General features: G+C 40.6%; 1 protein-coding gene across 3 annotated transcripts in view; it reads left to right on the top strand.

Annotated features, from left to right (window-relative positions):
- Positions 1–22,903, top strand: part of PDXDC1 (pyridoxal dependent decarboxylase domain containing 1) — a 63,096-nt gene that overhangs the window by 18,989 nt on the left and 21,204 nt on the right. For all 3 annotated transcript variants that reach the window (XM_012477433.1, XM_012477431.2, XM_012477432.1), the window contains exons 4-9: positions 1,475–1,555; positions 4,138–4,284; positions 12,996–13,185; positions 15,345–15,413; positions 16,230–16,308; positions 22,087–22,171. In XM_012477433.1, the coding sequence (XP_012332856.1) occupies positions 1,475–1,555; positions 4,138–4,284; positions 12,996–13,185; positions 15,345–15,413; positions 16,230–16,308; positions 22,087–22,171 (651 nt within the window). The remainder of the gene's footprint in view (positions 1–1,474; positions 1,556–4,137; positions 4,285–12,995; positions 13,186–15,344; positions 15,414–16,229; positions 16,309–22,086; positions 22,172–22,903) is intronic.

Below are 22,903 nucleotides of genomic sequence, written 5' to 3' on the forward strand. Positions count from 1 at the left end.
ATCAAAATGACAGCACGTTAAGCCACTGACTAGGAGGGATCACACTTAAGAATGCATTCAAGACTGGTAATCTGCCAGGCACAACTGAGTACCATACTTTCACTGTCTGAAGCCTCTCAAGTCCATAACGTTCAGCTTGACGAGTTGGAATAGCATGTTCAGGGTCATGTGGCAGGTAGCCAAGGGCCTCTGCCTGCCATAATCTTATCTACAGTGTCCAGGGCCCAGAGCCCCTCTCACTTGAAGGGCAGCACCTTGGGGACAATTGGTTTGGGGACATCGTTTTGATGGTGCTTCCTTTGTTGTAAGAGGACGCATTTTATTAGTCTGTTCTCGTTAATGGAGGGATAACTTTATGTTATTCCTGTTGCAGGTTGCCTTGCCATTGGTTGCTACTTCAGCCATTCGAATTCTTTTCATAACTTTCCACCTCCTCATGTAATGAGCATTTCATAGCAACATATCTTGGATAGAAGTAAAATGTTTTTACACTTTAATCAGTTCTCAAGTTTCCCAGCTTGGGGAAGAGCTGGTAATAAATGAAGCTTACATTGTTAAAGCCTGTTAGTCCACATAGACAAGATTCATAAGTGGAGGAAATTAGATATGCCAGTGGCATTGGAATAGTCTGTGACTGTCTGGCATTATAATATAATAAGGAATTTGCTTATTATATATTGTAGGTACATATTATAAGGACTTTTGGGTCTTCTTACATGCTTATTAAATACTCTCTGTCTTATACTCCAAGATTCAAATGAAATGTGTAGAAATGTAGCTAGAGCAAGACTGGTGGCTGGGCAAAGTGGCTTTTGCCTATAATCTGAGCACTTTGGGAGGCTGAGGCAGGAGGATTGCTTGAGCTCAGTGGTTTGAGACCAGCCTGAGCAACATGGTCTACCAAAAATACAAAAAGACCGAGCACGGTGGCTCATACCTGTAATCCCAGCACTTTGGGAGGCCAAGGTGGGTGGATCACTTGAGGCCAGGAGTTCAAGACCAGCCTGGGCAATATGGTGAAACCCCGTCTCTACTAAAAATATAAAAAGTAGCCAGGCGCTGTGGCGCATGTGTGTAACTACTCAGGAGGCTGAGGCAGGACAATTGCTTGAACTTGGGAGGCGGAGGTTGCAGTGAGCCAAGATCGTGTTACTGCACTCAAGCCTGGGTGACAGAGTGAGACCCTGTCTTAAAAAAATAAATAAATAAAAAGACTGGTTACATTTATTAAAATGAAACTCATATTTAGGTAGAAGACTTATTTAGCCACAAGTAAGTTTATATCAGAATTTAGTTTATAATTTGAGCTTTGTTTTTTAAAAAGTATAAAATGTGTACCACATTCTTTCTTTTATAGTTATTTAAGAAAAAAAAAAAACTTTTTAGCAAGGCTAGTTAGATAAGAGCAGTAACGGGAGAGGGGTGGGGTATGTGTGTTGTTCCCACCAGCCTATCAACTCCTTTTATTCTGCAGTGGACAAGATATGGTGAGCATCCTCCAGCTGGTTCAGAATCTGATGCATGGAGATGAAGATGAGGAGCCCCAGAGCCCCAGGTAAAGAACCTGGCAGCTTTTCTTTTTGAGTGTATGTGTTCTTGATTTCAGTAGTGATTGCACTCTGACAAGTGGCTCAAATAAGAAGCTATATTTCATTGAGTTTCATATGATACTAAAATATTTTGTTCATAAAGACATTTATATATAAGATATATTTTGTGAATTGAAGGCATTTACTGAAATTAGAACCCATAGTTTGTATGGTCTCGTGTCTTAGAGAGGGGCTGGCAGAAGGACTAAAGAGTAAGCACCGTTCTGCTGCTGTTCTTCTGCTTCCTAAGAATTGCTGCACCTGTGTTGATTAGTTTTCTCTTTAATTATTTTAATTTTAATGTTTTGCAATAAGTAAAATGTTCTCTTGGTTCAAAATTCTGACAATAAAAAACAATATACAAAGGGAATTTTCCTTTCTACCTGTTTCTCCCTCCCTGGTTTTCTTCTCTAGAGATAGACATTACCACTTTCTTGTGTATTCTTCCCGGGAGATTTTGTATGTATTATACACAAGGACAATGTCCATGCCCACCCTCTCTAAGACATAATTACTACGCACATGTTCTGCACCTTACATTTTTTCACTTAAGTCTTGGAGTTCATTGCATATTCATGCTCAGGAGCTTTCTCCTTTGTCAGAGCTGTGTATTTTACTTGGAACTGATTAGCCATATTTTATTTTATTGGTCCCCTGTCATGTTTCACTGTCACTTTTGACATGTGTTCCTTCTCATAGAAGCAAGTGTGTCTCGAGGACAAAGTCCTGAAAGTGGGATTGCTGTCTCAGACAGTGTGTACTTCTGTAATTGGGATTGATCCTGCCAAATTTCCCTCCGTGGAGTTGTGGCATTCAGCAGTCCCACCAGCAATGTATGAGAGGACTTTATTCCCACACCTTCAACTGCAAAGGCGTTGTCAGACTAAATGATCTTTGATAAGTGATATTGTCATGAGAAATCTGATAAGTTTTTATTATGAACCAAGTGAAATATCTTTTTGTATGTTTTAAGACCCATTTATATTTCCCTTTCTAGGAACTGGCTGTTGCCTGTGGTCCTATTAGTCTGTTTGTCTTTTTATTATTACTTACAGTTAACAATTTTAAACTTTTTCCTCCTTATTTACAGTTTTTCTTTATAAGGGAAATTAGTTTCAATTATATACAAAACATTTTATAAAATCAATTTTAATTATATATGAAACAATACCTAGTCCCTCTTGAATTTGCTGTATTATTGCAATAAACAATTAATTTTTATTTAATGCAGAGACTTGGACTTTAATTCTTTAAAAAATGTTTTCAGCTCATTTTACCTTAGCCTACCGTCCAGAATTCTTAAGGCTGGTATTTAATCTTAAAAATATTTTAACAGGGCTGGGTGCTGTGGCTCACGCCTGTAATCCTAGCACTTTGGAAGGCCAAGGTGGGCGGATTACAAGGTCAGGAGTTCAAGACTAGACTGGCCAACATGGTGAAACTCTGTCACTACTAAAAAATACAAAAATCAGCTGGGCATGGTGGCTCGTGCCTGTAATCCCAACTAGTTGGGACGCTGAGATAGGAGAATTGCTTGAACTGGGACCAGGGAGGCGGAGGTTGCAGTGAGCTGAGATCGCGCCATTGTACTCTGGCCTGAGCTACAGAGTGAGACTCCATCTCGAAAAAAAATTTTTTTTTTTTCGAGACAGAGTCTCACTCTGTTACCAGGCTCCAGGCTGGAGTGCAGTGGCGCAATCTCGGCTCACTGCAGTCTCCGCCTCCTGGGTTCAAGCAATTCTCCTGCCTCAGCCTCCCGAGTAGCTGGGACTACAGGCACACGCCACCATGCCCAGCTAATTTTTGTATTTTTTAGTAGAGACGGGGTTTCACCATGTTGGTCAGGATGGTCTTGATCTCTTGACTTCGTGATCCGCCTGCCTCGGCCTCCCAAAGTGCTGGGATTACAGGTGTGAGCCACTGCGCCTGGCCTGAAAAAATATTTTTAATAGGAAATTATTTTAAAACAGTTTGTAGGTACTCAATTTAAAAAGGGATATTTACCTCCTGGAACCTAAATTATGAAAATATTTTTCTGGCCGGGCACAGTGGCTCATGCCTGTGATCCCAGCACTTTGGGAGGCTGAGGTGTGTGGGTCACCTGAGGTGAGGAGTACGAGAGCAGCCTAACCAACATGGTGAAACCCTATCTCTACTAAAAGTACAAAAAATTGGCTGGGTGTGGTGGTGGGTGCCTGTAATCCCAGCTACTTGGGGGGCTGAGGCAGGAGAATCACTTGAACCCAGGACGTGGAGGTTGCAGTCAGCCAAGATCACACCATTGCATTCCAGCCTGGGCAAGAGTGAGGCTCCATCTTAAAAAAAAAAATTATATATATATATATATATATATATATCTCCATCTCAAAATTTTCACCAAACTATCAGTACTGTATATCCTTTGAATTTTCTAAATTTATCTGAATTTCTGCCTTCTGGGCCATTAAGTAGATTTCAAGTCTGACAGAAATTTCTGTGGAATACTGTCTCTATGTTCTGTGTCCTTTTTTATGGTTTGACTAATTCTTTCTTTAATTTTGCTTAACAGAATCCAAAATATTGGAGAACAAGGTCATATGGCTTTGTTGGGACATAGTCTGGGAGCTTATATTTCAACTCTGGACAAGGAGAAGCTGAGAAAACTTACAACTAGGATACTTTCAGATACCACCTTATGGCTATGCAGAATTTTCAGGTAAAGACATGAAGAGTTTTTAGTTTCCAGTGAAGACTTTTATGAGTTGGGTATAGGCTGAAAGATCTTTTTTCTGTAGCTGTACTACTTAGGTTCAGATATACTCCTTCTTGGAAGAGGTGCTTAACCTCTCCATGCCTGTTTCATTGTCTGTTAGATGGGGATAGTATTAATTTCAATTTTTTTTTTTTAATGCCTTAAGTTCTGGAGTACATGTGCAGAACATGCAGGTTTGTTACATAGGTATACACATGCCATGGTGGTTTGCTGCATCCATCACTCCGTCATCTACGTTAGGTATTTCTCCTAATGCTATCTCTCCCCTATCCCCCCACCTGCTGACAGGGCCCGTTGTGTGGTGTTCCCCTCCCTGTGTCCATGTGTTCTCATTGTTCAACACCCACTTATGAGTGAGAACATGTGGTGTTTGGTTTTCTGTTCTTGTGTCACCTTGCTGAGAATGATGATTTCCAGCTTTATCCATGTCCCTGCAAAGAACATGAACTCATCCTTTTTTATGGCTGCATAGTATTCCATGGTGTATATGTGCCACATTTTCTTTATCCAGTCTATCATTGATGGGCATTTGGGTTGGTTCCAAGTCTTTGCTATTGTGAACAGTGCTGCAGTAAACATACGTGTGCATGTGTCTTTATAATAGAATGACTTATATTCCTCTGGGTATATACCCAGTAATGGGATTGCTGGGTCAAATGGTATTTCTGTTTCTAGATCCTTGAGGAATTGCCACAGTGTCTTCCACAGTGGTTGAACTAATTTATACTCCCACCAACAGTGTAAAAGCGTTTCTGTTTCTCTACATCCTCTCCAGCATCTGTTGTCTCCTGGTTTTTTTAATGATTGCCATTCTAACTGGAGTGAGATGGTATCTCATTGTGGTTTTGATTTGCATTTCTCTTAATGATCAGTAATGATGAGCTTTTTTTCATATGTTTGTTGCCTCCATAGATGCCTTCTTTTGAGAAGTGTCTGTTCATATTCTTCATCTACTTTTTGATGGGGCTGTTTTTTTCTTGTAAATTTGTTTAAGTTCTTTATAGATTCTGGATATTAGCTCTTTGTCAGATAGGTAGATTGCAAAAATTTTTCCCATTCTTTTGGTTGCTGATTAACTCTAAGGATAGTTTCTTTCACTGTGTAGAAGCTCTTTAGTTTAATTAGATCCCATTTGTCTGCTTTGGCTTTCATTGGCATGATTTTGGTGTTTTAGTCATGAAGTCCTTGCCCATGCCTATGTCCTGAATGGTATTGCCTAGGTTTCCTTCTGGGGTTTTTATGGTATTAGGTCTTATGTTTAAATCTTTAATCCGTTTAGAGTTAGGAAGGGATCCAGTTTCAACTTTCTGTATATGGCTAGCCAGTTTTCCCAACACCATTTATTATATAGGATATCCTTTCCCCATTGCTTGCTTTTGTCAGATTTATCAAAGATTAGATGGTTGTAGATGTATGGTGTTATTTCTGAGTCCTTTGTTCTATTCGATTGGTCTATATCTCTGTTTTGGTACCAGTACCATGCTGTTTTGATTACTGTAGCCTTGTAGTATAGTTTGAAGTCAGGTGGCATGATGCCTCCAGCTTTGTTTTTTTTACTTAGGATTGTCTTGACTGTGTGGGCCCCTTTTTGGTTCCATATGAAGTTTAAGGTGTTTTTTTTTCCAATTCTGTTAAGATAGTCAATGGTAGCTTGATGGGTGTAGCATTGAATATATACATTACTTGGGGCAGTATGACCATTTTCATGATATTGAGTCTTCCTAAACATGAGCATGGAATGTTTTTCCATCTGTTTGTGTACTCTCTTATTTCATTTAGCAGTGGTTTGTAGTTCTTGAAGAGGTCCTTCACATCCCTTGTTGGTTGTATTCCTAGGTATTTTATTCTCTTTGTAGCAGTTGTGAATTGACTCTGTCTATTACTGCTGTATAGGAATGCTTGTGATTTTTGCACATTGATTTTGTATTCTGAGACTTTGCTGAAGTTGCTTATCAGCTTAAGGAGATTTTGGGCTGAGACGATGGGGTCTTCTGAATATAGTCATGTCGCCTGCAAATAGAGACAGTTTGACTTTCTCTTTTCCTAATTGAATATCCTTTATTTCTTTTTCTTGCCTGATTGCCCTGGCCAGAACTTCTAATACTATGTTGAATAGGAGTGCTAATTGAGGGCATCCTTGTCTTGTGCCAGTTTTCAAAGAATTCTTCCAGTTTTTGCCTGTTCAGTATGATATTGGCGTGGGTTTTCATAAATAGCTCTTATTATTTTGAGATGTGTTCCATTGATAGCTAGTTTATTGAGAGTTTTTAGCATAGAGAGCTGTTGAATTTTGTCGAAGGCCTTCTCTGTCTCTATTGAGATAATCGTGATTTTTGTCTTGGGTTCTGTTTATATGATGGGTTACGTTTATAGATTTGCATATGTTGAACTAACCTTGCATCCGAGGGATGAAGCCAACTTGGTCGTGGTGGATAAGCTTTTTCATGTGCTGTTGGATTCGGTTTGCCGGTATTTCATTGAGGATTTTCACATCAATGTTCATCATGGATATTGGCCTGTAGTTTTCTTCTTTAGTTGTGTCTCTGCCAGGTTTTGGTATCAGGATGATGTTGGCCTCATAAAATGAGATATGGAGGCTTCCCTTTTTGTATTGTTTAAAATAGTTTAAGAAGGAGTGATAGTAGCTCCTCTTCGTGCCTCTGGTAGAATTTGGCTGTGAACCTGTCTGGTCCTGGACTTTTTTTGGTTGGTAGGCTGTTAACTGCTGCCCCAGTTTCAGACCTTGTTATTGGTTTATTCAGGGATTCAACTTCTTTCTGGTTTAGTCTTGGGAGGGTGTAAGTGTCCAGGAATTTATCAGTTTCCTCTAGATTTACTGGTTTATTTGCACAGAGGTGTTTGTAGTATTCTCTGATGGTAGTTTGTATTTCTGTGGGATCAATAGTGATAACCCCTTTATCATTTTTTATTGCATCTATTTGATTCATCTCTCTTTTGTTCTCTATTAGTCTGGCTAGCAGTCCATCTATTTTGTTGATGTTTTGAAAAACCAGCTCCTGGATTCATTGATTTTTTTTTTTTTTTTTGAAGGGTTTTTTTGTGTGTCTATCTCCTTCAGTTCTGCTCTGATCTTAGTTATTTCTTGTCTTCTGCTAGCTTTTGAATTTGTTTGATCTTGCTCCTCTAGTTCTTTTAATCTTGATGTTAGGGTGTTGATTTTAGATTTTTCCTCATTTCTCTTTTGGGCATTTAGTGCTATAAATTTTCCTCTAGACACTGCTTTAAATGTGTCCCAGAGATTCTGATATGTTGTGTCTTCGTTCTTACTGGTTTCAAAGAACATATTTATTTCTGCCTTCATTTTATTATTTATCCAGTACTCATTCAGGAGCAGGTTGTTCAGTTTCCATGTAGTTGTGTGGTTTTGAGTGAGTTTCTTAATCCTGAGTTCTAATTTGATTGTACTGTGGTCTGAGAGACCGTTATGATTTCCGTTCTTTAACATTTGCTGAGGTGTGTTTTACTTCCAGTTATATGGTCAATTTTAGAATAAGTGGGATGTGGTGCTGAGAAGAATGCATATTCTGGGGATTTGGGGTCGGGAGTTCTGTAGATGTCTATTAGGTCTGCTTGGTCCAGATCTGAGTTCAAGTTCTAGATATGCTTATTAATTTTCTGTCTTGCTGATCTGTCTAATATTGGCAATGGGGTGTTAAAGTCTCCCACTATTATTGTGTGGGAGTCTGAGTCTCTTTGTAGCTCATTAAGAGCTTGCTTTATGTACTGGGTGCTCCTGTGTTGGCTGCATGTATATTTAGGGTAGTTAGCTCTTCTTGTTGCGTTGATCCCTTTACCATTATGTAATGCCCTTCTTTATCTCTTTTTATCTTTGTTGGTTTAAAGTCTGTTTTATCATGACTGGGATTGCAACCCCTGCTTTTTTTGCTCTCCATTTGATTGGTAAATCTTCCTCCATCCCTTTATTTTGAGCTTATGTGTGTCTTTGTACGTGAGGCGAGTCTCCTGAATACAACACACCAATGGATCTTGACTCTTTATCCAATTTGCCAGTCTGTATCTTTTGATTGGGGCATTAAGCCTATTTATATTTACGGTAATATGTGTGAATTTGATCCTGCTATTTTGATGCTAACTGGTTGTTTTGCCTGTTAGTTAATGCAGTTTCTTCATAGTGTCGATGGTCTTTATAGTTTGGTATGTTTTTGCAGAGACTGGTGCTGGTTGTTCCTTTCCATGTTTAGTGCTTCCTTCAGGAGCTCTTGTAAGGCAGTCCTGATGGTGATAAAATCTCTCAGCATTTGTTTGTTGGTAAAGGATTTTATTTCTCCTTCGCTTATAAAGCTTAGTTTGGTTGGATATGAAATTCTGGGTTGAAAATTCTTTTCTTTAAGGATGTTGAATATTGGCCCGCACTCTCTTCTGGCTTGTAGGGTTTCTGCCGAGAGATCTGCTGTGAGTCTGATGGGCTTCCCTTTGTGGGAAACCCGACCTTTCTCTCTGGCTGCCCTTAGCATTTTTTCCTTCATTTCAACCCTAGTGAATCTGACGATTATGTGTCTTGAGGTTGCTTTTCTTGAGGAATATCTTTGTGGTGGTTTCTATATTTCCTGAGTTTGAATGTTGGCCTGCCTTGCTAGGTTGGTGAAGTTCTCCTGGATAATATGCTGAAGAGTGTTTTCCAACTTGGTCTCATTCTCCCTGTCACTTTCAGGTGCACTGATCAAACATAGATTAGGTTTTTTTTTTCACATAATCCCATATTTCTTGGAGGCTTTGTTCATTTCTTTTCACTGTTTTTTCTCTAATCTTGCCTTTTTGCTTTATTTCATTGAGTTGATTTTCAATCTCTGATATCCTTTATTCTGCTTGATGAGTTCAGCTGTTGAAACTTGCATATGCTTCGCGAAGTTCTTGTGCTGTGCTATTCAGCTCCATCAAGTCGTTTGTTTGTCTCTGTGCTGGTTATTCTAGTTAGCATTTCATCTAACCTTTTTTCACAGTTCTTAGCGTCCTTGCATTGGGTTAGAACATGCTCTTTTAGTTCGGAGAAATTTGTTATTACCTACCTTCTGAAGCTGTTTCTGTCAATTCGTCAAACTCATTCTCCATCCAGTTTTGTTCCCTTGCTGGTGAGCAGTTGTGATCCCTTGGAGGAGGAGAGGCGTTTTGGTTTTTGCAGATATCAGCCTTTTTGTGCTGGCTTCTTCCCATCTTTGTGTATCTGTCTACCTTAGGTCTTTGAAGTTGGTAACTTTGGATTGGGTCTCTGAGTGGACGTCCTTTCGGTTGATGTTAAACCATTTCTTTCTGTTAGTTTTCTTTCTAACAGTTAGGCCCCTCTGCTCCAGGTCTGCTGGAGTTTGGTGGACGTCCACTCCAGACCCTGCTTGCCTGGGAATCACCAGCCAGGGCTGCAGAATAGCAAAGATGCTGCCTGTTCCTTCCTCTGGTAGCTTCGTCTCAGAGGGGTACCCACCACATGCCAGCCAGAGCTCTCCTGTATGAGGTGTCTGTCAACTCCTACTGGGAGTTATCTCTCAGTCCGGATACACAGGGGTCAAGGAGCCCCTTGAGGAGGTGGTGTGTCCCTTATCAGAGCTCAAGAGCTGTGCCAGGAGATTATGGCTCCCTTCAGAGCTGCTGGGCCGGGAGGTTTAAGTCTGCTGAAGCTGAACCTGTAACCACTCCTTTTCCCAGGTGCTCTGTCCCAGGAAGGTGGGGCCTCTATATTTAAGTCCCTGATGGGCTGCTGCCTTTTTTCAGAGATGCCCTGCCCAGCAAGAAGGGAGTTCAGTGACACAGTCTACCTGCACAGGCCTCGCTGAGCTTCTATCGGCTCTGCCCAGTTGCTGTTTAAACTTCCCAGCGACTTTGTTTACACAGGCGAGGTTAAAACCGCCTACCCAAGCCTGAGCAATGGCAGATGCCCCTCCCTGGCCTGAGCTCGAACATTCCAGGTGGAGCTGAGACTGCTGTGTGTGCTGGCTGCGAGAAATTTCAAGCCAGTGGATCTTAGCTTGCTGGTCTTCCTGGGGGTGGGATCCTACAAGCCAGATCACTTGGGTCCCTGGCTTCAGCCCCTGTTTTTCATTGGAAATGAACAGTTCTGTCTGTCTGGCATTCCAGGAGCCACTGGGGTATGAGGGGGGGGAAAAAACTGCTGTGGCTAAAATGGCTGCCCAGTTTTTTTTGTTTGTTTTGTTTTTTTTAAAATGAGGTTTCACCATGTTGATCAGGGTGGTCTTGAACTCCTGACCTCAAGTGATCTGCCTGCCTTGGTCTCTAAAGTGCTTGAACTACAGGCATGAGCCACCACGCCCGGCCGGCTGCCCAGTTTTGTGCTGGAAACCTGGGGCACTGGTGTTGCAGGCACTGGAAGGAATCTCCTGGTCTTTGGGTTGTGTAGACCATGGGAAAAGTGCTGTATCTGAGCCAGAGTGTCAGGAAAAGTCCCTACTGGCTTCCCTCGGCTAGGAGAGGGAGTTCTCTGGCCCTTGCGCTTCCCGGGTGAAGCAACGCCCCACCCTGCTTTGGCTCGTCCTCCTTCGGCTGCACCCACTGTGTAACCAGTCCCAGTGAGATGAACCAGGTACTTCAGCTGGAAATGTTGAGATCACCCGCCTTCTGCGTTGCTCTCACTGGGAACTGCACCCCAGAGCTGTTCCTATTAGACCATCTTGGCAGAAACCTTAATATCTGTTTCATAGAAATGTTGTGAGGATAAATGAGCTAATGGACTAGTACATGTTAAAGGTGGAAAAAATAATTACATACATGTTTGATAGTGTCAGCAGCTACTTATTTTTGGGCTATCTAATTGGTACATGTCAGTAGAAGATAGAGTAGAAGATAGATCTGGATTCAAGTACAGTTGTCCCTTATACTTGGGTGTCCTTGGGGGATTGGTTCTGGACCTCCCACCCTCACCCCATGATTAAAAAAAATCATGGTTGCTCAAATCCCCTATATAAAATGGCACAGTATTTTGCATATAACTTAGGCACAGCTTCCCATATACTTTAACTTTTCTGATTATATGTAATACCTAATACAATATAAATGCTGTGTAAATAGTTGTTACACTTTATTGTTTAGGGAATAATGACAAGGAAAAAATCTGTAGATATTCAGCACAGATGCAGCCATCTTTTTAAATTTCTGAAGATTTTTTACTCACGGTTGGTTGAATCCACAGATGCAGAACCCACAGGTTCGGAGGGCCAGCTGTGCTTTGAAAACAATAGCTTGTGGCTGGGCGCAGTGGCTTACGCCTGTAATCCCAGCACTTGGAGAGGCCGAGGCAGGAGGATCATGAGGTCAGGAATTTGAGACCAGCCTGGCCAACAGGGTGAAATCCTTCTTTACTAAACATACAAAAAATGAGCCGGGCGTGGTGGCATGTGCCTGTAATCCCAGCTACTCGGGAGGGTGAGACGAGGGAATCTCTTGAACACAGGAGGTGGAGGTTGCAGTGAGCCAAGATTGCACCATTGCACTCCAGCGACAGGGTGAGACTCAGTGTCACAGAAAAAGATAAAAGAAAATATTAGCTTGTGTTTATTAGAAAGGAAACTCTGTCATGAGGGAGATGAATATGTGTTATGAAATTGGAATCTGTTTTATTCTGTGATAATGCTGGCAATATGAAGGAGTTAGAGCAGATTAAGGATTTAGTAGGAGACATAGGACCAGGGGTATTGGGTTTATGCTGTGACTTTATGGAGAAGAATTCTTTGCCTAACTTGAATCATTTGAGAGACCTTCACTTTCAGTGTTGGGAAAGAACTTGACCGAGCAGGAGTATGTTTGCCTAACTTTATTAAAGGAGCAGTGTTCTGTTGTTCTAGTAAAAAATCTAACGCTTGTGATTGAAATTGTCCCTCCTCTTCTAGAAGATTGAGCCTCAGCAGATTATAGTAGAAGCAAAAAGTTAGCCTGACTAGCTTTTTTTTTTTTTTTTTTTTTTTTTTTGGTGACAGAGTCTTGGTCTGTTGCTCAGGCTGGAGTACATTGGCATGATCTTGGCTCACTGCAACCTCTACCTCGTGGGTTCAAGCGATTCTCCTGCCTCAGTTTCCTGAGCTGGGAATACAGGTGCCCGCCATCACAACCAGCTAATTTTTATATTTTTACAAAATTACAAAAAGAGACAGGGTTTCACCATGTTGGCCAGCCTGGTCTCGAACTCCTGACCTCAGGTGATCCGCTGGCCTTGGCCTCCCAAAGTGCTGAGATTACGGGTGTGAGCCACCACACCTGGCCTCTAACTAGCATTTTTGACAGTTTTATTTACTTTGGATGTTTTAGGGCTGAAACTGCTACGAACCATGTCTGTGTTATCCAGTGCTGGCCTTGGTTCATAATAAGCCAGAACCATGATCTTCAGGCTTTTTGTATGTGGAAACTCCTGGTCTCTACTTGTTTTCCTAGTTTCTGCTCTTTATGGAATTGGGTATGAGTGGAGTGTTATTGTCTCGCTGCTTGGTAACCGCAGGTGTAATGAGTTGTCAGCCATCTCTATGATGAGAATGTCTCACATTCCTGTCCTCTTTGCTTAATCTAGGTGACAATTCCTAGCTTGAGAAAAGAATTGTTTCCTTGATTATAAGATTGACTTACACAATCCTTAACTAGAAATAAGAGCGTATTAATATGTGTGTCACTCTTAACAGATATGAAAATGGCTGTGCTTATTTCCACGAAGAGGAAAGAGAAGGACTTGCAAAAATATGCAGGCTTGCCATTCATTCTCGATATGAAGACTTCGTAGTGGATGGGTTCAATGTGTTATATAACAAAAAGCCTGTCATATATCTTAGTGCTGCTGCTAGACCTGGCCTGGGCCAGTACCTTTGTAATCAGGTAATGTGGTATAAGGTGGCTATTTTAAAGAAATAATGTCTTGTTTTATCCTGAAAATTTTAAAGTTGACCTGTTTCTCTAGTTACTATTCTTTTTGAGTGAAAGATGGTCTTATATGCTTTTGTCATATTTTTAAAAATTACTGAATTTAGAAATAAAGAATATGTAATAGATTACCCAAGGGCAACCACAGCCAACATTTTCTTTCTTTTTTCCCAGACCTTAATCGAAGCGTTTGTGTTTATATGGTTGTATTCGGCTCTTTTCACTTAGACTAAAACAGGAATATATCATATTTTAATAATAATTATTCAGAGTATAGTTTATTTTTAATGCTTTCATGGTATTTCTTCAAGTGAATATATAGTAATTTAACTGTTTCCCTTTTGGATAATTAAGAGTGTTTGCATTCTTTTGCTTTCTGTGACCATTTTCAGGTCATGTTTTTTGTGTAGTGCTATTACGGACTTCTCTGTGCATAAAGCTCTTTGCGTATTTTATTTAGAGTTATGGTCCTCAGATGGATTTTCAGAGTCAATCTAGAATTGCTGGATCAAAGAGCATGACCATTTTTTAAGTTCATGGTGCTTCTAGACCAAGTGCGGGGACTACATTGAGATAAGACATTGTTAACCCTCATTACCAAGAACATTTGAAAGCAAAACCCATAGGGTTGGAGGGTTCCTCTTTTGTAAACTGTAGGAGTCCCAGTAGGGTGTATGGGAAACACTCATTGACTTTTAAATTGATTTCGAGCTGTGATCACTGGTGGCAAGAAATTATGTCTTCTTGAGAGTGTACAAAATGGAGACTTTAATAATAATCCTATGAAACATGAAATAAATCACTTAGTGTCTACTGCAAGCCAGGCTCTCGTGGACCCAAGGCTGTTTGAGGAGAACAGTCTAACCTTCAAAAGATGTGTGAGAGTGTTGTGTTGAGAAAGGCAGCCAGCAGAGCAGCATATGTAAGATGGTTATGTTCATGTTTCTTAAAGTGTGTATACCCTTTATACCTATGTTTTTGTACCTAGAAAAATAGTTACATTTATACCTAGAAAATATCAGAAAGGTTGTGTATTAAACTGTTAACAGGGGTGGATTGGTGGCTTATAGGGTAGGAGGCTAGGCGTTCTCACTTTTTTTTTTTTTTTTTTGAGATGGAGTTTCGCTCTTGTTACCCAGGCTGGAGTGCAATGGCGCAATCTCGGCTCACCGCAACCTCCGCCTCCTGAGTTCAGGCAATTCTCCTGCCTCAGCCTCCCGAGTAGCTGGGATTACAGGCACGCGCCACCGTGCCCAGCTAATTTTTTGTATTTTTAGTAGAGGCGGGGTTTCACCATGTTGACCAGGATGGTCTCGATGTCTTGACCTCGTGATCCACCCGCCTTGGCCTCCCAAAGTGCTGGGATTACAGGCGTGAGCCACCGCGCCCGGCCGGCGTTCTCACTTTTAATACCTGTATTTTTTTGATAATTGGTTTTACTTGGATGTGACGTTCATAATTTTTAAAAAGATTATTTAAGGAGCAAAATGTGCTTGTTAAATTTTTGGTCTTTGAATGATACCAAGTCTTAGTCACACTGCACAATATGCTGCAACTGTTTACGATTCCTAAATCTAGAAACTCCTTAAGGACTTGGAAGCTAAAAATGAAGAATATGAAATTAAGTTGACTGTCATTGTCTCCGTGCATAACACTGACTTCACTTCTCTTGAGAAACGTACATCTGCTAATCCATATTTATTATTTTTTAGGAGTGGGTGGACCCACAAATAAGATACTGTTCTTTGAATGCCTTTAGCTGGTGTTATTTACCAGTAATGCTTGGAGAAAGACTCCAAAACTACCCCCGCTGAAATACGACTCACTTGTTTCTCTGTTTGCAGAAGTGTTTCTGTTATATTCTAGAATATACCAAAGATAGTTACTTGACTCATTTAGAAAATTTTACGTTATATCCTCTTATGAGGCACTTGGAAATTCACTCTTTATTTTTTGGCTTGGCTTTCTAAATGTACTTTAACATCTATTTATAATATTAAGAGTTCCTAAGGAGAGAGATTTTTGAGAAGAATAATCATGGCTGTCTTAGAGCCACAGCTTTTTGCAATTGGTGCAGAGAGCTTTCTTGTCAGGTCGCGTGTTTCCTCTTGCAGCTCGGCTTGCCCTTCCCCTGCCTGTGCCGTGTACCCTGTAACACTATGTTTGGATCCCAGCATCAGATGGTAAGTTCTGCCTTTGGTTTGTAAAATAATGTGGGATTGTGTTTTGAAACTACCTTCCTTTCAAATGAAGTTCTGTTTGCTGGCCTCCAGATAATTAGTAGCTTAATCATTTATTGCTTGGATCTTTCCATTGTGTAATATATGCTTCTACTAATATGTGAATGTCCATGAAGGTTGGCTGGTATACAGGTAAGGAGCCTGGCTTTTAAGGAGTCTTGCAATTACTGTATTACCTGCTTTAAGTAGAAACATGGCAACTCAATTAAGCACCAGAAGTTTCTTCTAAACCTCGTACTTTTAACGAGTTAGCACTGTTGCCTGGATTTATGAATGGGCAGATTTTGAAAATGAGGTTCTTCATTGTAATCATGAGATTGACTTCTGCTTATATTTAGACATGTAGGTGATAAATCTCTCCTTAGTAATTCTAGAAGGAAAAGGAAGGGATGGATTTTAGAGTTTTGTATTTCTTTTGTCAAGGTAGTTTTATTTTCTAGTTCAGGTACATCAGTGAGTAATAGTAAAGATATATTCTTGGCTGTTTTAGGGGAGTTGAGAGAACATTTCTAAAACCAAAGAAGTGTTCCTGCATATGTACAGTTTTTACGTTTAATCTTGTTTAACTGATTTTTCTAGTCTTCAAGGAAAATTGATTTTCACATCTATGATGACAGAAAACAGAAAAATTGTCAAGAGTAAGAATTGATTTGACTGATTACTTTTGAGAGTTATCTGCTTCTTTTGTAAGTCATAGTTTTTCATTTTATAGCTTTTATACTGGGCACCTCATTTTTTAATTGTTTGTTTTGGTTCCAGGATGTTGCCTTCCTGGAGAAACTGATTAAAGATGATGTAGAACGAGGAAGACTGCCCCTGTTGCTTGTTGCAAATGCGGGTAGGTAGCATGATGCTGAATCTACCATTTTGAATATATAGGAGTGAGGCTAAGTCCTTAGCCTATAAAAGATAAAGTCTTAGCTGGGCGGGGGTGGCTCACACCTGTAATCCCAGCACTTTGGGAGGCTGAAGCAAGAAGATCACGAGGTCAGGAGATCAAGACCATCCTGGCCCAAATGGTGAAACCCTGTCTCTACTAAAAGAAAAAAAAAATTCACCAGGCATGGTGGCATTCACCTGTAATCCCAGCTACTTGGGAGGCTGAGGCAGGGGAATCCCTTGAACCTGGGTGGTGGAGGTTGCATTGAGCTGAGATTGTGCCACTGCATTTCAGCTTGGCAATAGAACAAGACTTCTCAACTAGGAAAAAAAAAAAAGTCTTAAGGAATGTTTGTGTGCCACATGTTTAAGATAGTCTGTATCCACAAGGTAGTAAAAACTATAATAGTAAAGTTGGCTCATTAGATTTTCTTTAATCGTTGGTTTGTTTTGAAAGTCATTTTATGTGTATGTATACTTTTTCACTTAGATTGTAAATGCTTCTCTATGTTCTCCTTCATGTACTTCCTTTCTCTGTTCTAAACTGAGTTTTATTTTATTTTTTTGAGACAGAGTCTCACTCTGTTGCCCAGGCTGGAGTGCAGTGACACAATCTCAGCTCACTGCGGTCTCTGCCTCCCAGGTTGAAGTGATTTTTATGCCTCAGCCTCCTGAGTAGCTGGGACTACAGGTGCATGCCACCATGCCCAGCTAATTTCTTGTATTTTTAGCAGAGATAGGGTTTCATCATGTTGGCCAGTCTGGTCTCCTGACCTCAGGTGATCTGTCCACCGCAGCCTCCCAAATAGACGTGAGCCACTGTGCCCAGTCTGAATTTAAAATGACACTTTAAGCCAGGTGTGGTGGCATGTGCCTATAGTCCCCCTACTTAGGAGACAAGCAGGATGTTGGCTTAAGCCCAGAAGTTGAATACCAGCCTGGGTAACATAGCAAGACCCCATCTCAATAAATAAATAAAAATAATTATACTGGCATTGTAAGATTGTTGTAAAAATTGAATGAGAAAATTCATAAAGTCTCTCACTTAAATATCTACCTTACAGGTGGCAGAGCAACTACCACTTTCTGCTCCATTTATTGTATTCAGCATCATACTTGAAATCTAAGTGAAATAGGCAAGAAAAATAAATGACATACAGATTAGAAAGGAAGAAGTAAAACTGTGTTTGCAGGCAAGAATGTATAGATGGAAGGTCCTAAGAAAACTAAAGAAAAGCTCCTGGAACTAATATTAGCAAATCTATCCTTTCTGGATTTTTATGTACTAACAAAGAACCATTGAAAATTTTATTTAAAATGTCATTTATAATGGCATCAAAAAACATGAAAAATTTATGGATAAATTTAACAAAATACATGCAAGATCTGTACATTGAAAACTAAGAATGTTACTGAGAGAAATTCAAGAAGACTCAAGAATGCTATGCCATACACGTGTTGGAAGACTAAGTATTAAGTCATTTCTTCCCAAACTCACCTGTAGAGTCAACTCAATCCCTGTTAAAATCTCAACAGGTGGCCGGGTGCGGTGGCTCACTCCTGTAATCCCAGCGCTTTGGGAGGCTGAGGTGGGCGGATCACCTGACGTCAAGAGTTTGAAACCAGCCTGACCAGTAGTTGAAACCCTGTCTTTACTGAGCATAGTGGCATGTGCTTGTAATCCCACCTACTTGGTAGGCTGAGACAGGAGAATTGCTTGAACCTGGGAGGTGGAGGTTGCAGTGAGCTGAGATCGAACCATTGTACTCCAGCCTGGGCAGCGAGAGCAAAACTCTGCCTCCCCCCGCCCAAAAAAAAACAACAGGCTACAATTTATTGTAGAAATTGATGAGCTAATTCTAAAGCTTTATAGAAATACAAGGGATCTAGGAATAGCCCAAAGAATTTTGAAAAAGAACAAAATTGGAAGACTTATCCTGTCATACTTCAAGACTTTTTATAAAGCTAAAGGTAAAACTCTGTGAGTAACCAAAGAGAATAGAGAATTCAGAAATAGACTCATATGACGTATATGGTCACTTCAGTTTTTTACAGATACCCAGGTAATTCAAGGGAGAAAGGACAGTCTTTTTCCATCAGCGGTCTTACAGCAATTTGATATTCATATGGGAAAAGACTGAATCTTAACCCTTATCTCATTCTTTGTATATATAAAAATTAAGTATAAATGGTTCATCAACCTAAGCATAGACCTAAGACAATAAAATGTCTCAGAAAATACAGGAGATGTTTGTGACCTTAGGTTACATTGCTTAGGACACAAAACCTGTGAACCATAAATTGTACTTTATCAAAAATTAAAAGCATTTGCTGTTTGAAAGCCTCTATTAAGAAAATGAAAGGCAAGTTAAAGACTGGGATAAATATTTGCAAAACACTTTTTTCTTTTTTTTTTGTCTTTTTAAATTTTTATTTTTTATTTTTTTTGAGATGGAGTTTTGCTCTTCCACCCAGGCTGGAGCGCAGTGGGGTAACTTTGGCTTACTGCAACCTCCACCTCCCAGAATCAAGCAATTCACATGCCTCACCCTCCTGAGTAGCTGGGATTACAGGCCATGCCTGGCTAATATTTATATTTTTGGTAGAAATGGGGTTTCACCATGTTGGTCAGGCTGGTCTCGAACTTCTGACCTCAGGTGATTCACCTGCCTTGACCTCCCAAAGTGATGGGATTACAGGTGTGAGCCACCACACCACCACACCTGGCCAGCCACTGTGCCGGGCCTGTCTGTTTTAAATTTCATTTTCAGTCTTTTCCCGAGAAGCTACAAAACATTTTTTGACACCTTGTATCTAAAATACATAAAGAACTGTTACAACTCAATAAGGAGACTAGCAATACAATTTTTTTTTTTTTTTTTTTTTTTTTTGAGATCGAGTCTCATTCTGTTGCCCAGACTGGAGTGCAGTAGCACAGTTTCAACTCACTGCAACTTCTGCCTCCCGAGTTCAAGCAATTCTCCTGCATTAGCCTCCCAGGTAACTGGGATTACAGGCATGCACCACCACACCTAGCTGATTTTTTTGTATTTTTAGTAGAGATGGGGTTTCACCATGTTGCCAGGCTGGTCTCTAACTCGTGATCTCAGGTATCCATCTACCTCTGCCTCCCGAAATGCCAGGATTACAGGCTTGAGCCACTGTGCCTGGCCCACAATACAATTTTTTAAATGAACAAAAGATTTGAGCAGATGCTTCACTAAAGAAAGTGAAAATGTGCAAGCACTTGAAAAGATGTTTAACGTCGTTAGCCATTAGAGAAATGCAAATTAAGATCAAAATGAGGTACTACTACATGCCTGTTAGAATGGAGAAATTAAAGGTGACTCATGCCTGTAATCCCAATACTTTGGGAGATTGAGACGGCAAGATCACTTGCTTTCAGGTGTTCAAGACCGGCCTGGGCAATGTGGCAAAACCCTTAGGAAGTCTCTACAAAAAAATACTCAACGTTAGCCAGGTAGTAAATAGAACTACTGATACACATATTAGCATGGATGAATTTTAAAAGCATGTACAAAAAGCCAGACAAAAAGTTACATAATATATGATTCCAGTGATAAGAAATTCTAGAAAAGGCAAAACTACAGTGACAAGCACATCAGGATTTTCTGGAGCCAGTGAGGAGTTGGGAAAAGGGTAATTGGAGTGGGGATGAGGGATTTGGGGGTTGATGGAAGTATTTGAGGGGTGATGGAAATATTCTGAATCTTGATTATGTTGGTGGTTACATGCTCTATATATTTGTCAGAACTCATTGGACTGTACAGTTACATGAGTTTTATTGCATGTAAATCATACTACAATAAAACTGCTTATTTAGGCTGGCCGTGGTGGCTCATGCCTGTAATCCCAGTACTTTGAGAGGCAAAGGCGGAAGGATCACCTGAGGTCAGGAGTTCGAGACAAGCCTGGCCAAAATGGTGAAATCCTGTCTCTGCTAAAAATGTAAAAATTAGTCCAGGCATGGTGGCTCACACCTGTAATCCCAGCACTTTGGGAGGCTGAGATGGGCAGATCACAAGGTCAAGAGATCGAGACCATCCTGGTCCTAAAAAATACAAAAATTAGCTGGGCATGGTGGCCTGCGCCTGTAGTCCCAGCTACTGGGGAGACTGAGGCAGGAGAATTGCTCGAACCCAGGAGGCAGAGGTTGCAGTGAGCTGAGATTGCGCCACTGCACCCCAGCCTGGCGACAGAGCGAGACTCCGTCTCAAAAAAAAAAAAAAAAAAAGGTGTGTATGTGTGTATGTATATTTATTTATTTAGCCAGTGTGGTGGCAGGTTCCTATAATACAAGCTACTTAGGAGGCTGAGGCAGGAAAATAGGTTGAACCCAGGAGGTGGAGATTGTAATGAGCAGAAATCATGCCACTGCATTCCAGCCTGGGCAATAGAGCGAGACTCCGTCTCCAAAAAAAAAAAAAAAAGCCACGTAAATATTCACTTTATTGCCAGCAGGAAAACCATCACTTCCTGCCTGACTTACTACTGTTTAAAAACACAAATTCACTCATATTCAGTCAACATGATAAACTGGAGGGCTGCAGTTGGCATGTGACCGAGTGACTTGCCAGTGTGATTATGCTGCAGGTGCCAGAAGACACATCTCAAGGGTTAGTCAGCAGACATTGCCCAGAAATATGAAAAGAGACTCTGAATGCGGTCCAGGCACTAATGCACAGCAGTATACGCTTTTATTTTGCTGGAAGGGCCTTTTGGCACAACCCATGCATTGGCGTTTGATCTTGTTTCACCTAAACCAAATGTGTCTTAAGATTTTTTTTTTTTAAATTTGAGGTAGATTTAAATTTGAGGTGTGAGGGGGAAAAAGGTTTTAGGCCTTTTCCTGTCATAGACCTTACAAAAGAACCACTTTCTTTACCTGTGTTTGTTGAGGTTGTTGGTGAGGGTTTGAAATCTTTATTAGTTGGCTTGCTGCTAACTGAAAATTGAGGATGGTTGGGGGAATGCATGACTCCACGTTTCACCTAAGCCTTCTCTGTAAAGGGATCTCCCCAGCAAAATCTTCAGTGCAGTCAGTTACCAAGGGAGTGGCTTAAAGTGCTTAATATGTGTAAGCTGGCTTCAGAATGAATGCATGTTCTGTATTACAAAAATCCTGGGTGGAAAAAAAAAAATGTACCTATATGTTTTTATAAAGGGCATATCTAAATCAAAATAATCCAGGAAGTGACAATAAAACAGAATGGTGGAAAAGTTTATCTTGAACAAATGCTGACAAAATGAAAGTACCATAGCAATATTAGTGTGGGATAAAATAGACTTCATATTGATGAAAGATGTAATCTCCTAAAATAAATAACAGTTATGAATGCTGGTGAACATAACTTTGAAATATATAAAGGAAAGCTAAAGGAAAAGTCTGATGGAATACAAGTATAGATTGACAAACTCACAGTCTTGGTGGAAGATTGGAATATATTTCTCATGGGTCAGCAGATCAAGTAGATAGAAAAGAAGTATATAAAAGATGACAATAACACAATTAGATACATGTAATAGCGTTTACATACTCTTCAAAACTTGTAATAAATCAACTTGCAAACATTTACTTTAAGTCCTTCCACAAAGAAAATCTCAGTAAAATAGGGATATAATAAGTCACTTCCCTCCTAGGGAGGTAATGTGTATAAAAGTGCTTAAGGTATAAAGCCTTAGAAAACGTTCGTTCCTTTTATTTGTTTTATCCTAGGAACCACAGCAGTAGGACACACAGACAAGATCGGGCGATTGAAGGAACTCTGTGAGCAGTATGGCATATGGCTTCACGTGGAGGGGTAAGCCGGCGGTGAGGCTGGTGGCTCCAGTTGGGCCTGCACAGAGTCCTCGTGAGGACTGGACAGCCAGGCTCTCACTTTGTGGTGATGTTTGTCACAAAGGGCTCTTCGGGCCACAGATTACAAAATAACCCAAATTGGCTTAAGCACAAAGAGATTTTATTGGCTCACATAACTATGAAGACCAGTGTTAGGACTGGCCTCAGGCATGACGTCAGCCAGGATTCAGTGTCTTCCTCCCACCTCTGCTCCCCTAGTCACAGGCACTGTTTACTCTGTCTGTGGACAGACCTTCCTGTTACAGTGCAAAGTAGCTGCAGAAACTCCAGTCGTCTTTCCAGCTTCATGGTCAGCTGGAGGTCCCAACTGAAGGCTCATACTAAACTGGCCACTGTGGCCAGGGAGAAAGAATCCTCTGATAGTTCAGGTTCTTTGTCCTCCTCTGGAGCAGGTAGTGCTGTCTCCTCCCTGCAAACCTCATGTTCTGCTAGAGGAAATGGGGATGGCGCCCCAGAAAGCTGTTGGAGGGCCGTTAAGAGAAGCTGGGGGAACGGAAGTGAGGCGGCCAGAGTAGGCTATATCCACCACATCATACAAGGAGGTTTGTTTTTTATCCCTAAGTAAAGAATGATGACTGGAAAATAGGATCCGTGAAAGAGAATAATAGTCCCCTTATACTAAATGAGCAGGGGTAATTCCTGAAACACGTTTTAATTAAAGTGCATTTTCAAG

This window comes from Aotus nancymaae, unplaced genomic scaffold (assembly GCF_030222135.1).
Source record: "Aotus nancymaae isolate 86718 unplaced genomic scaffold, 86718_ANA_hifiasm-v0.15.2.pri h1tg000049l, whole genome shotgun sequence".
NCBI lineage: Eukaryota > Metazoa > Chordata > Mammalia > Primates > Aotidae > Aotus > Aotus nancymaae.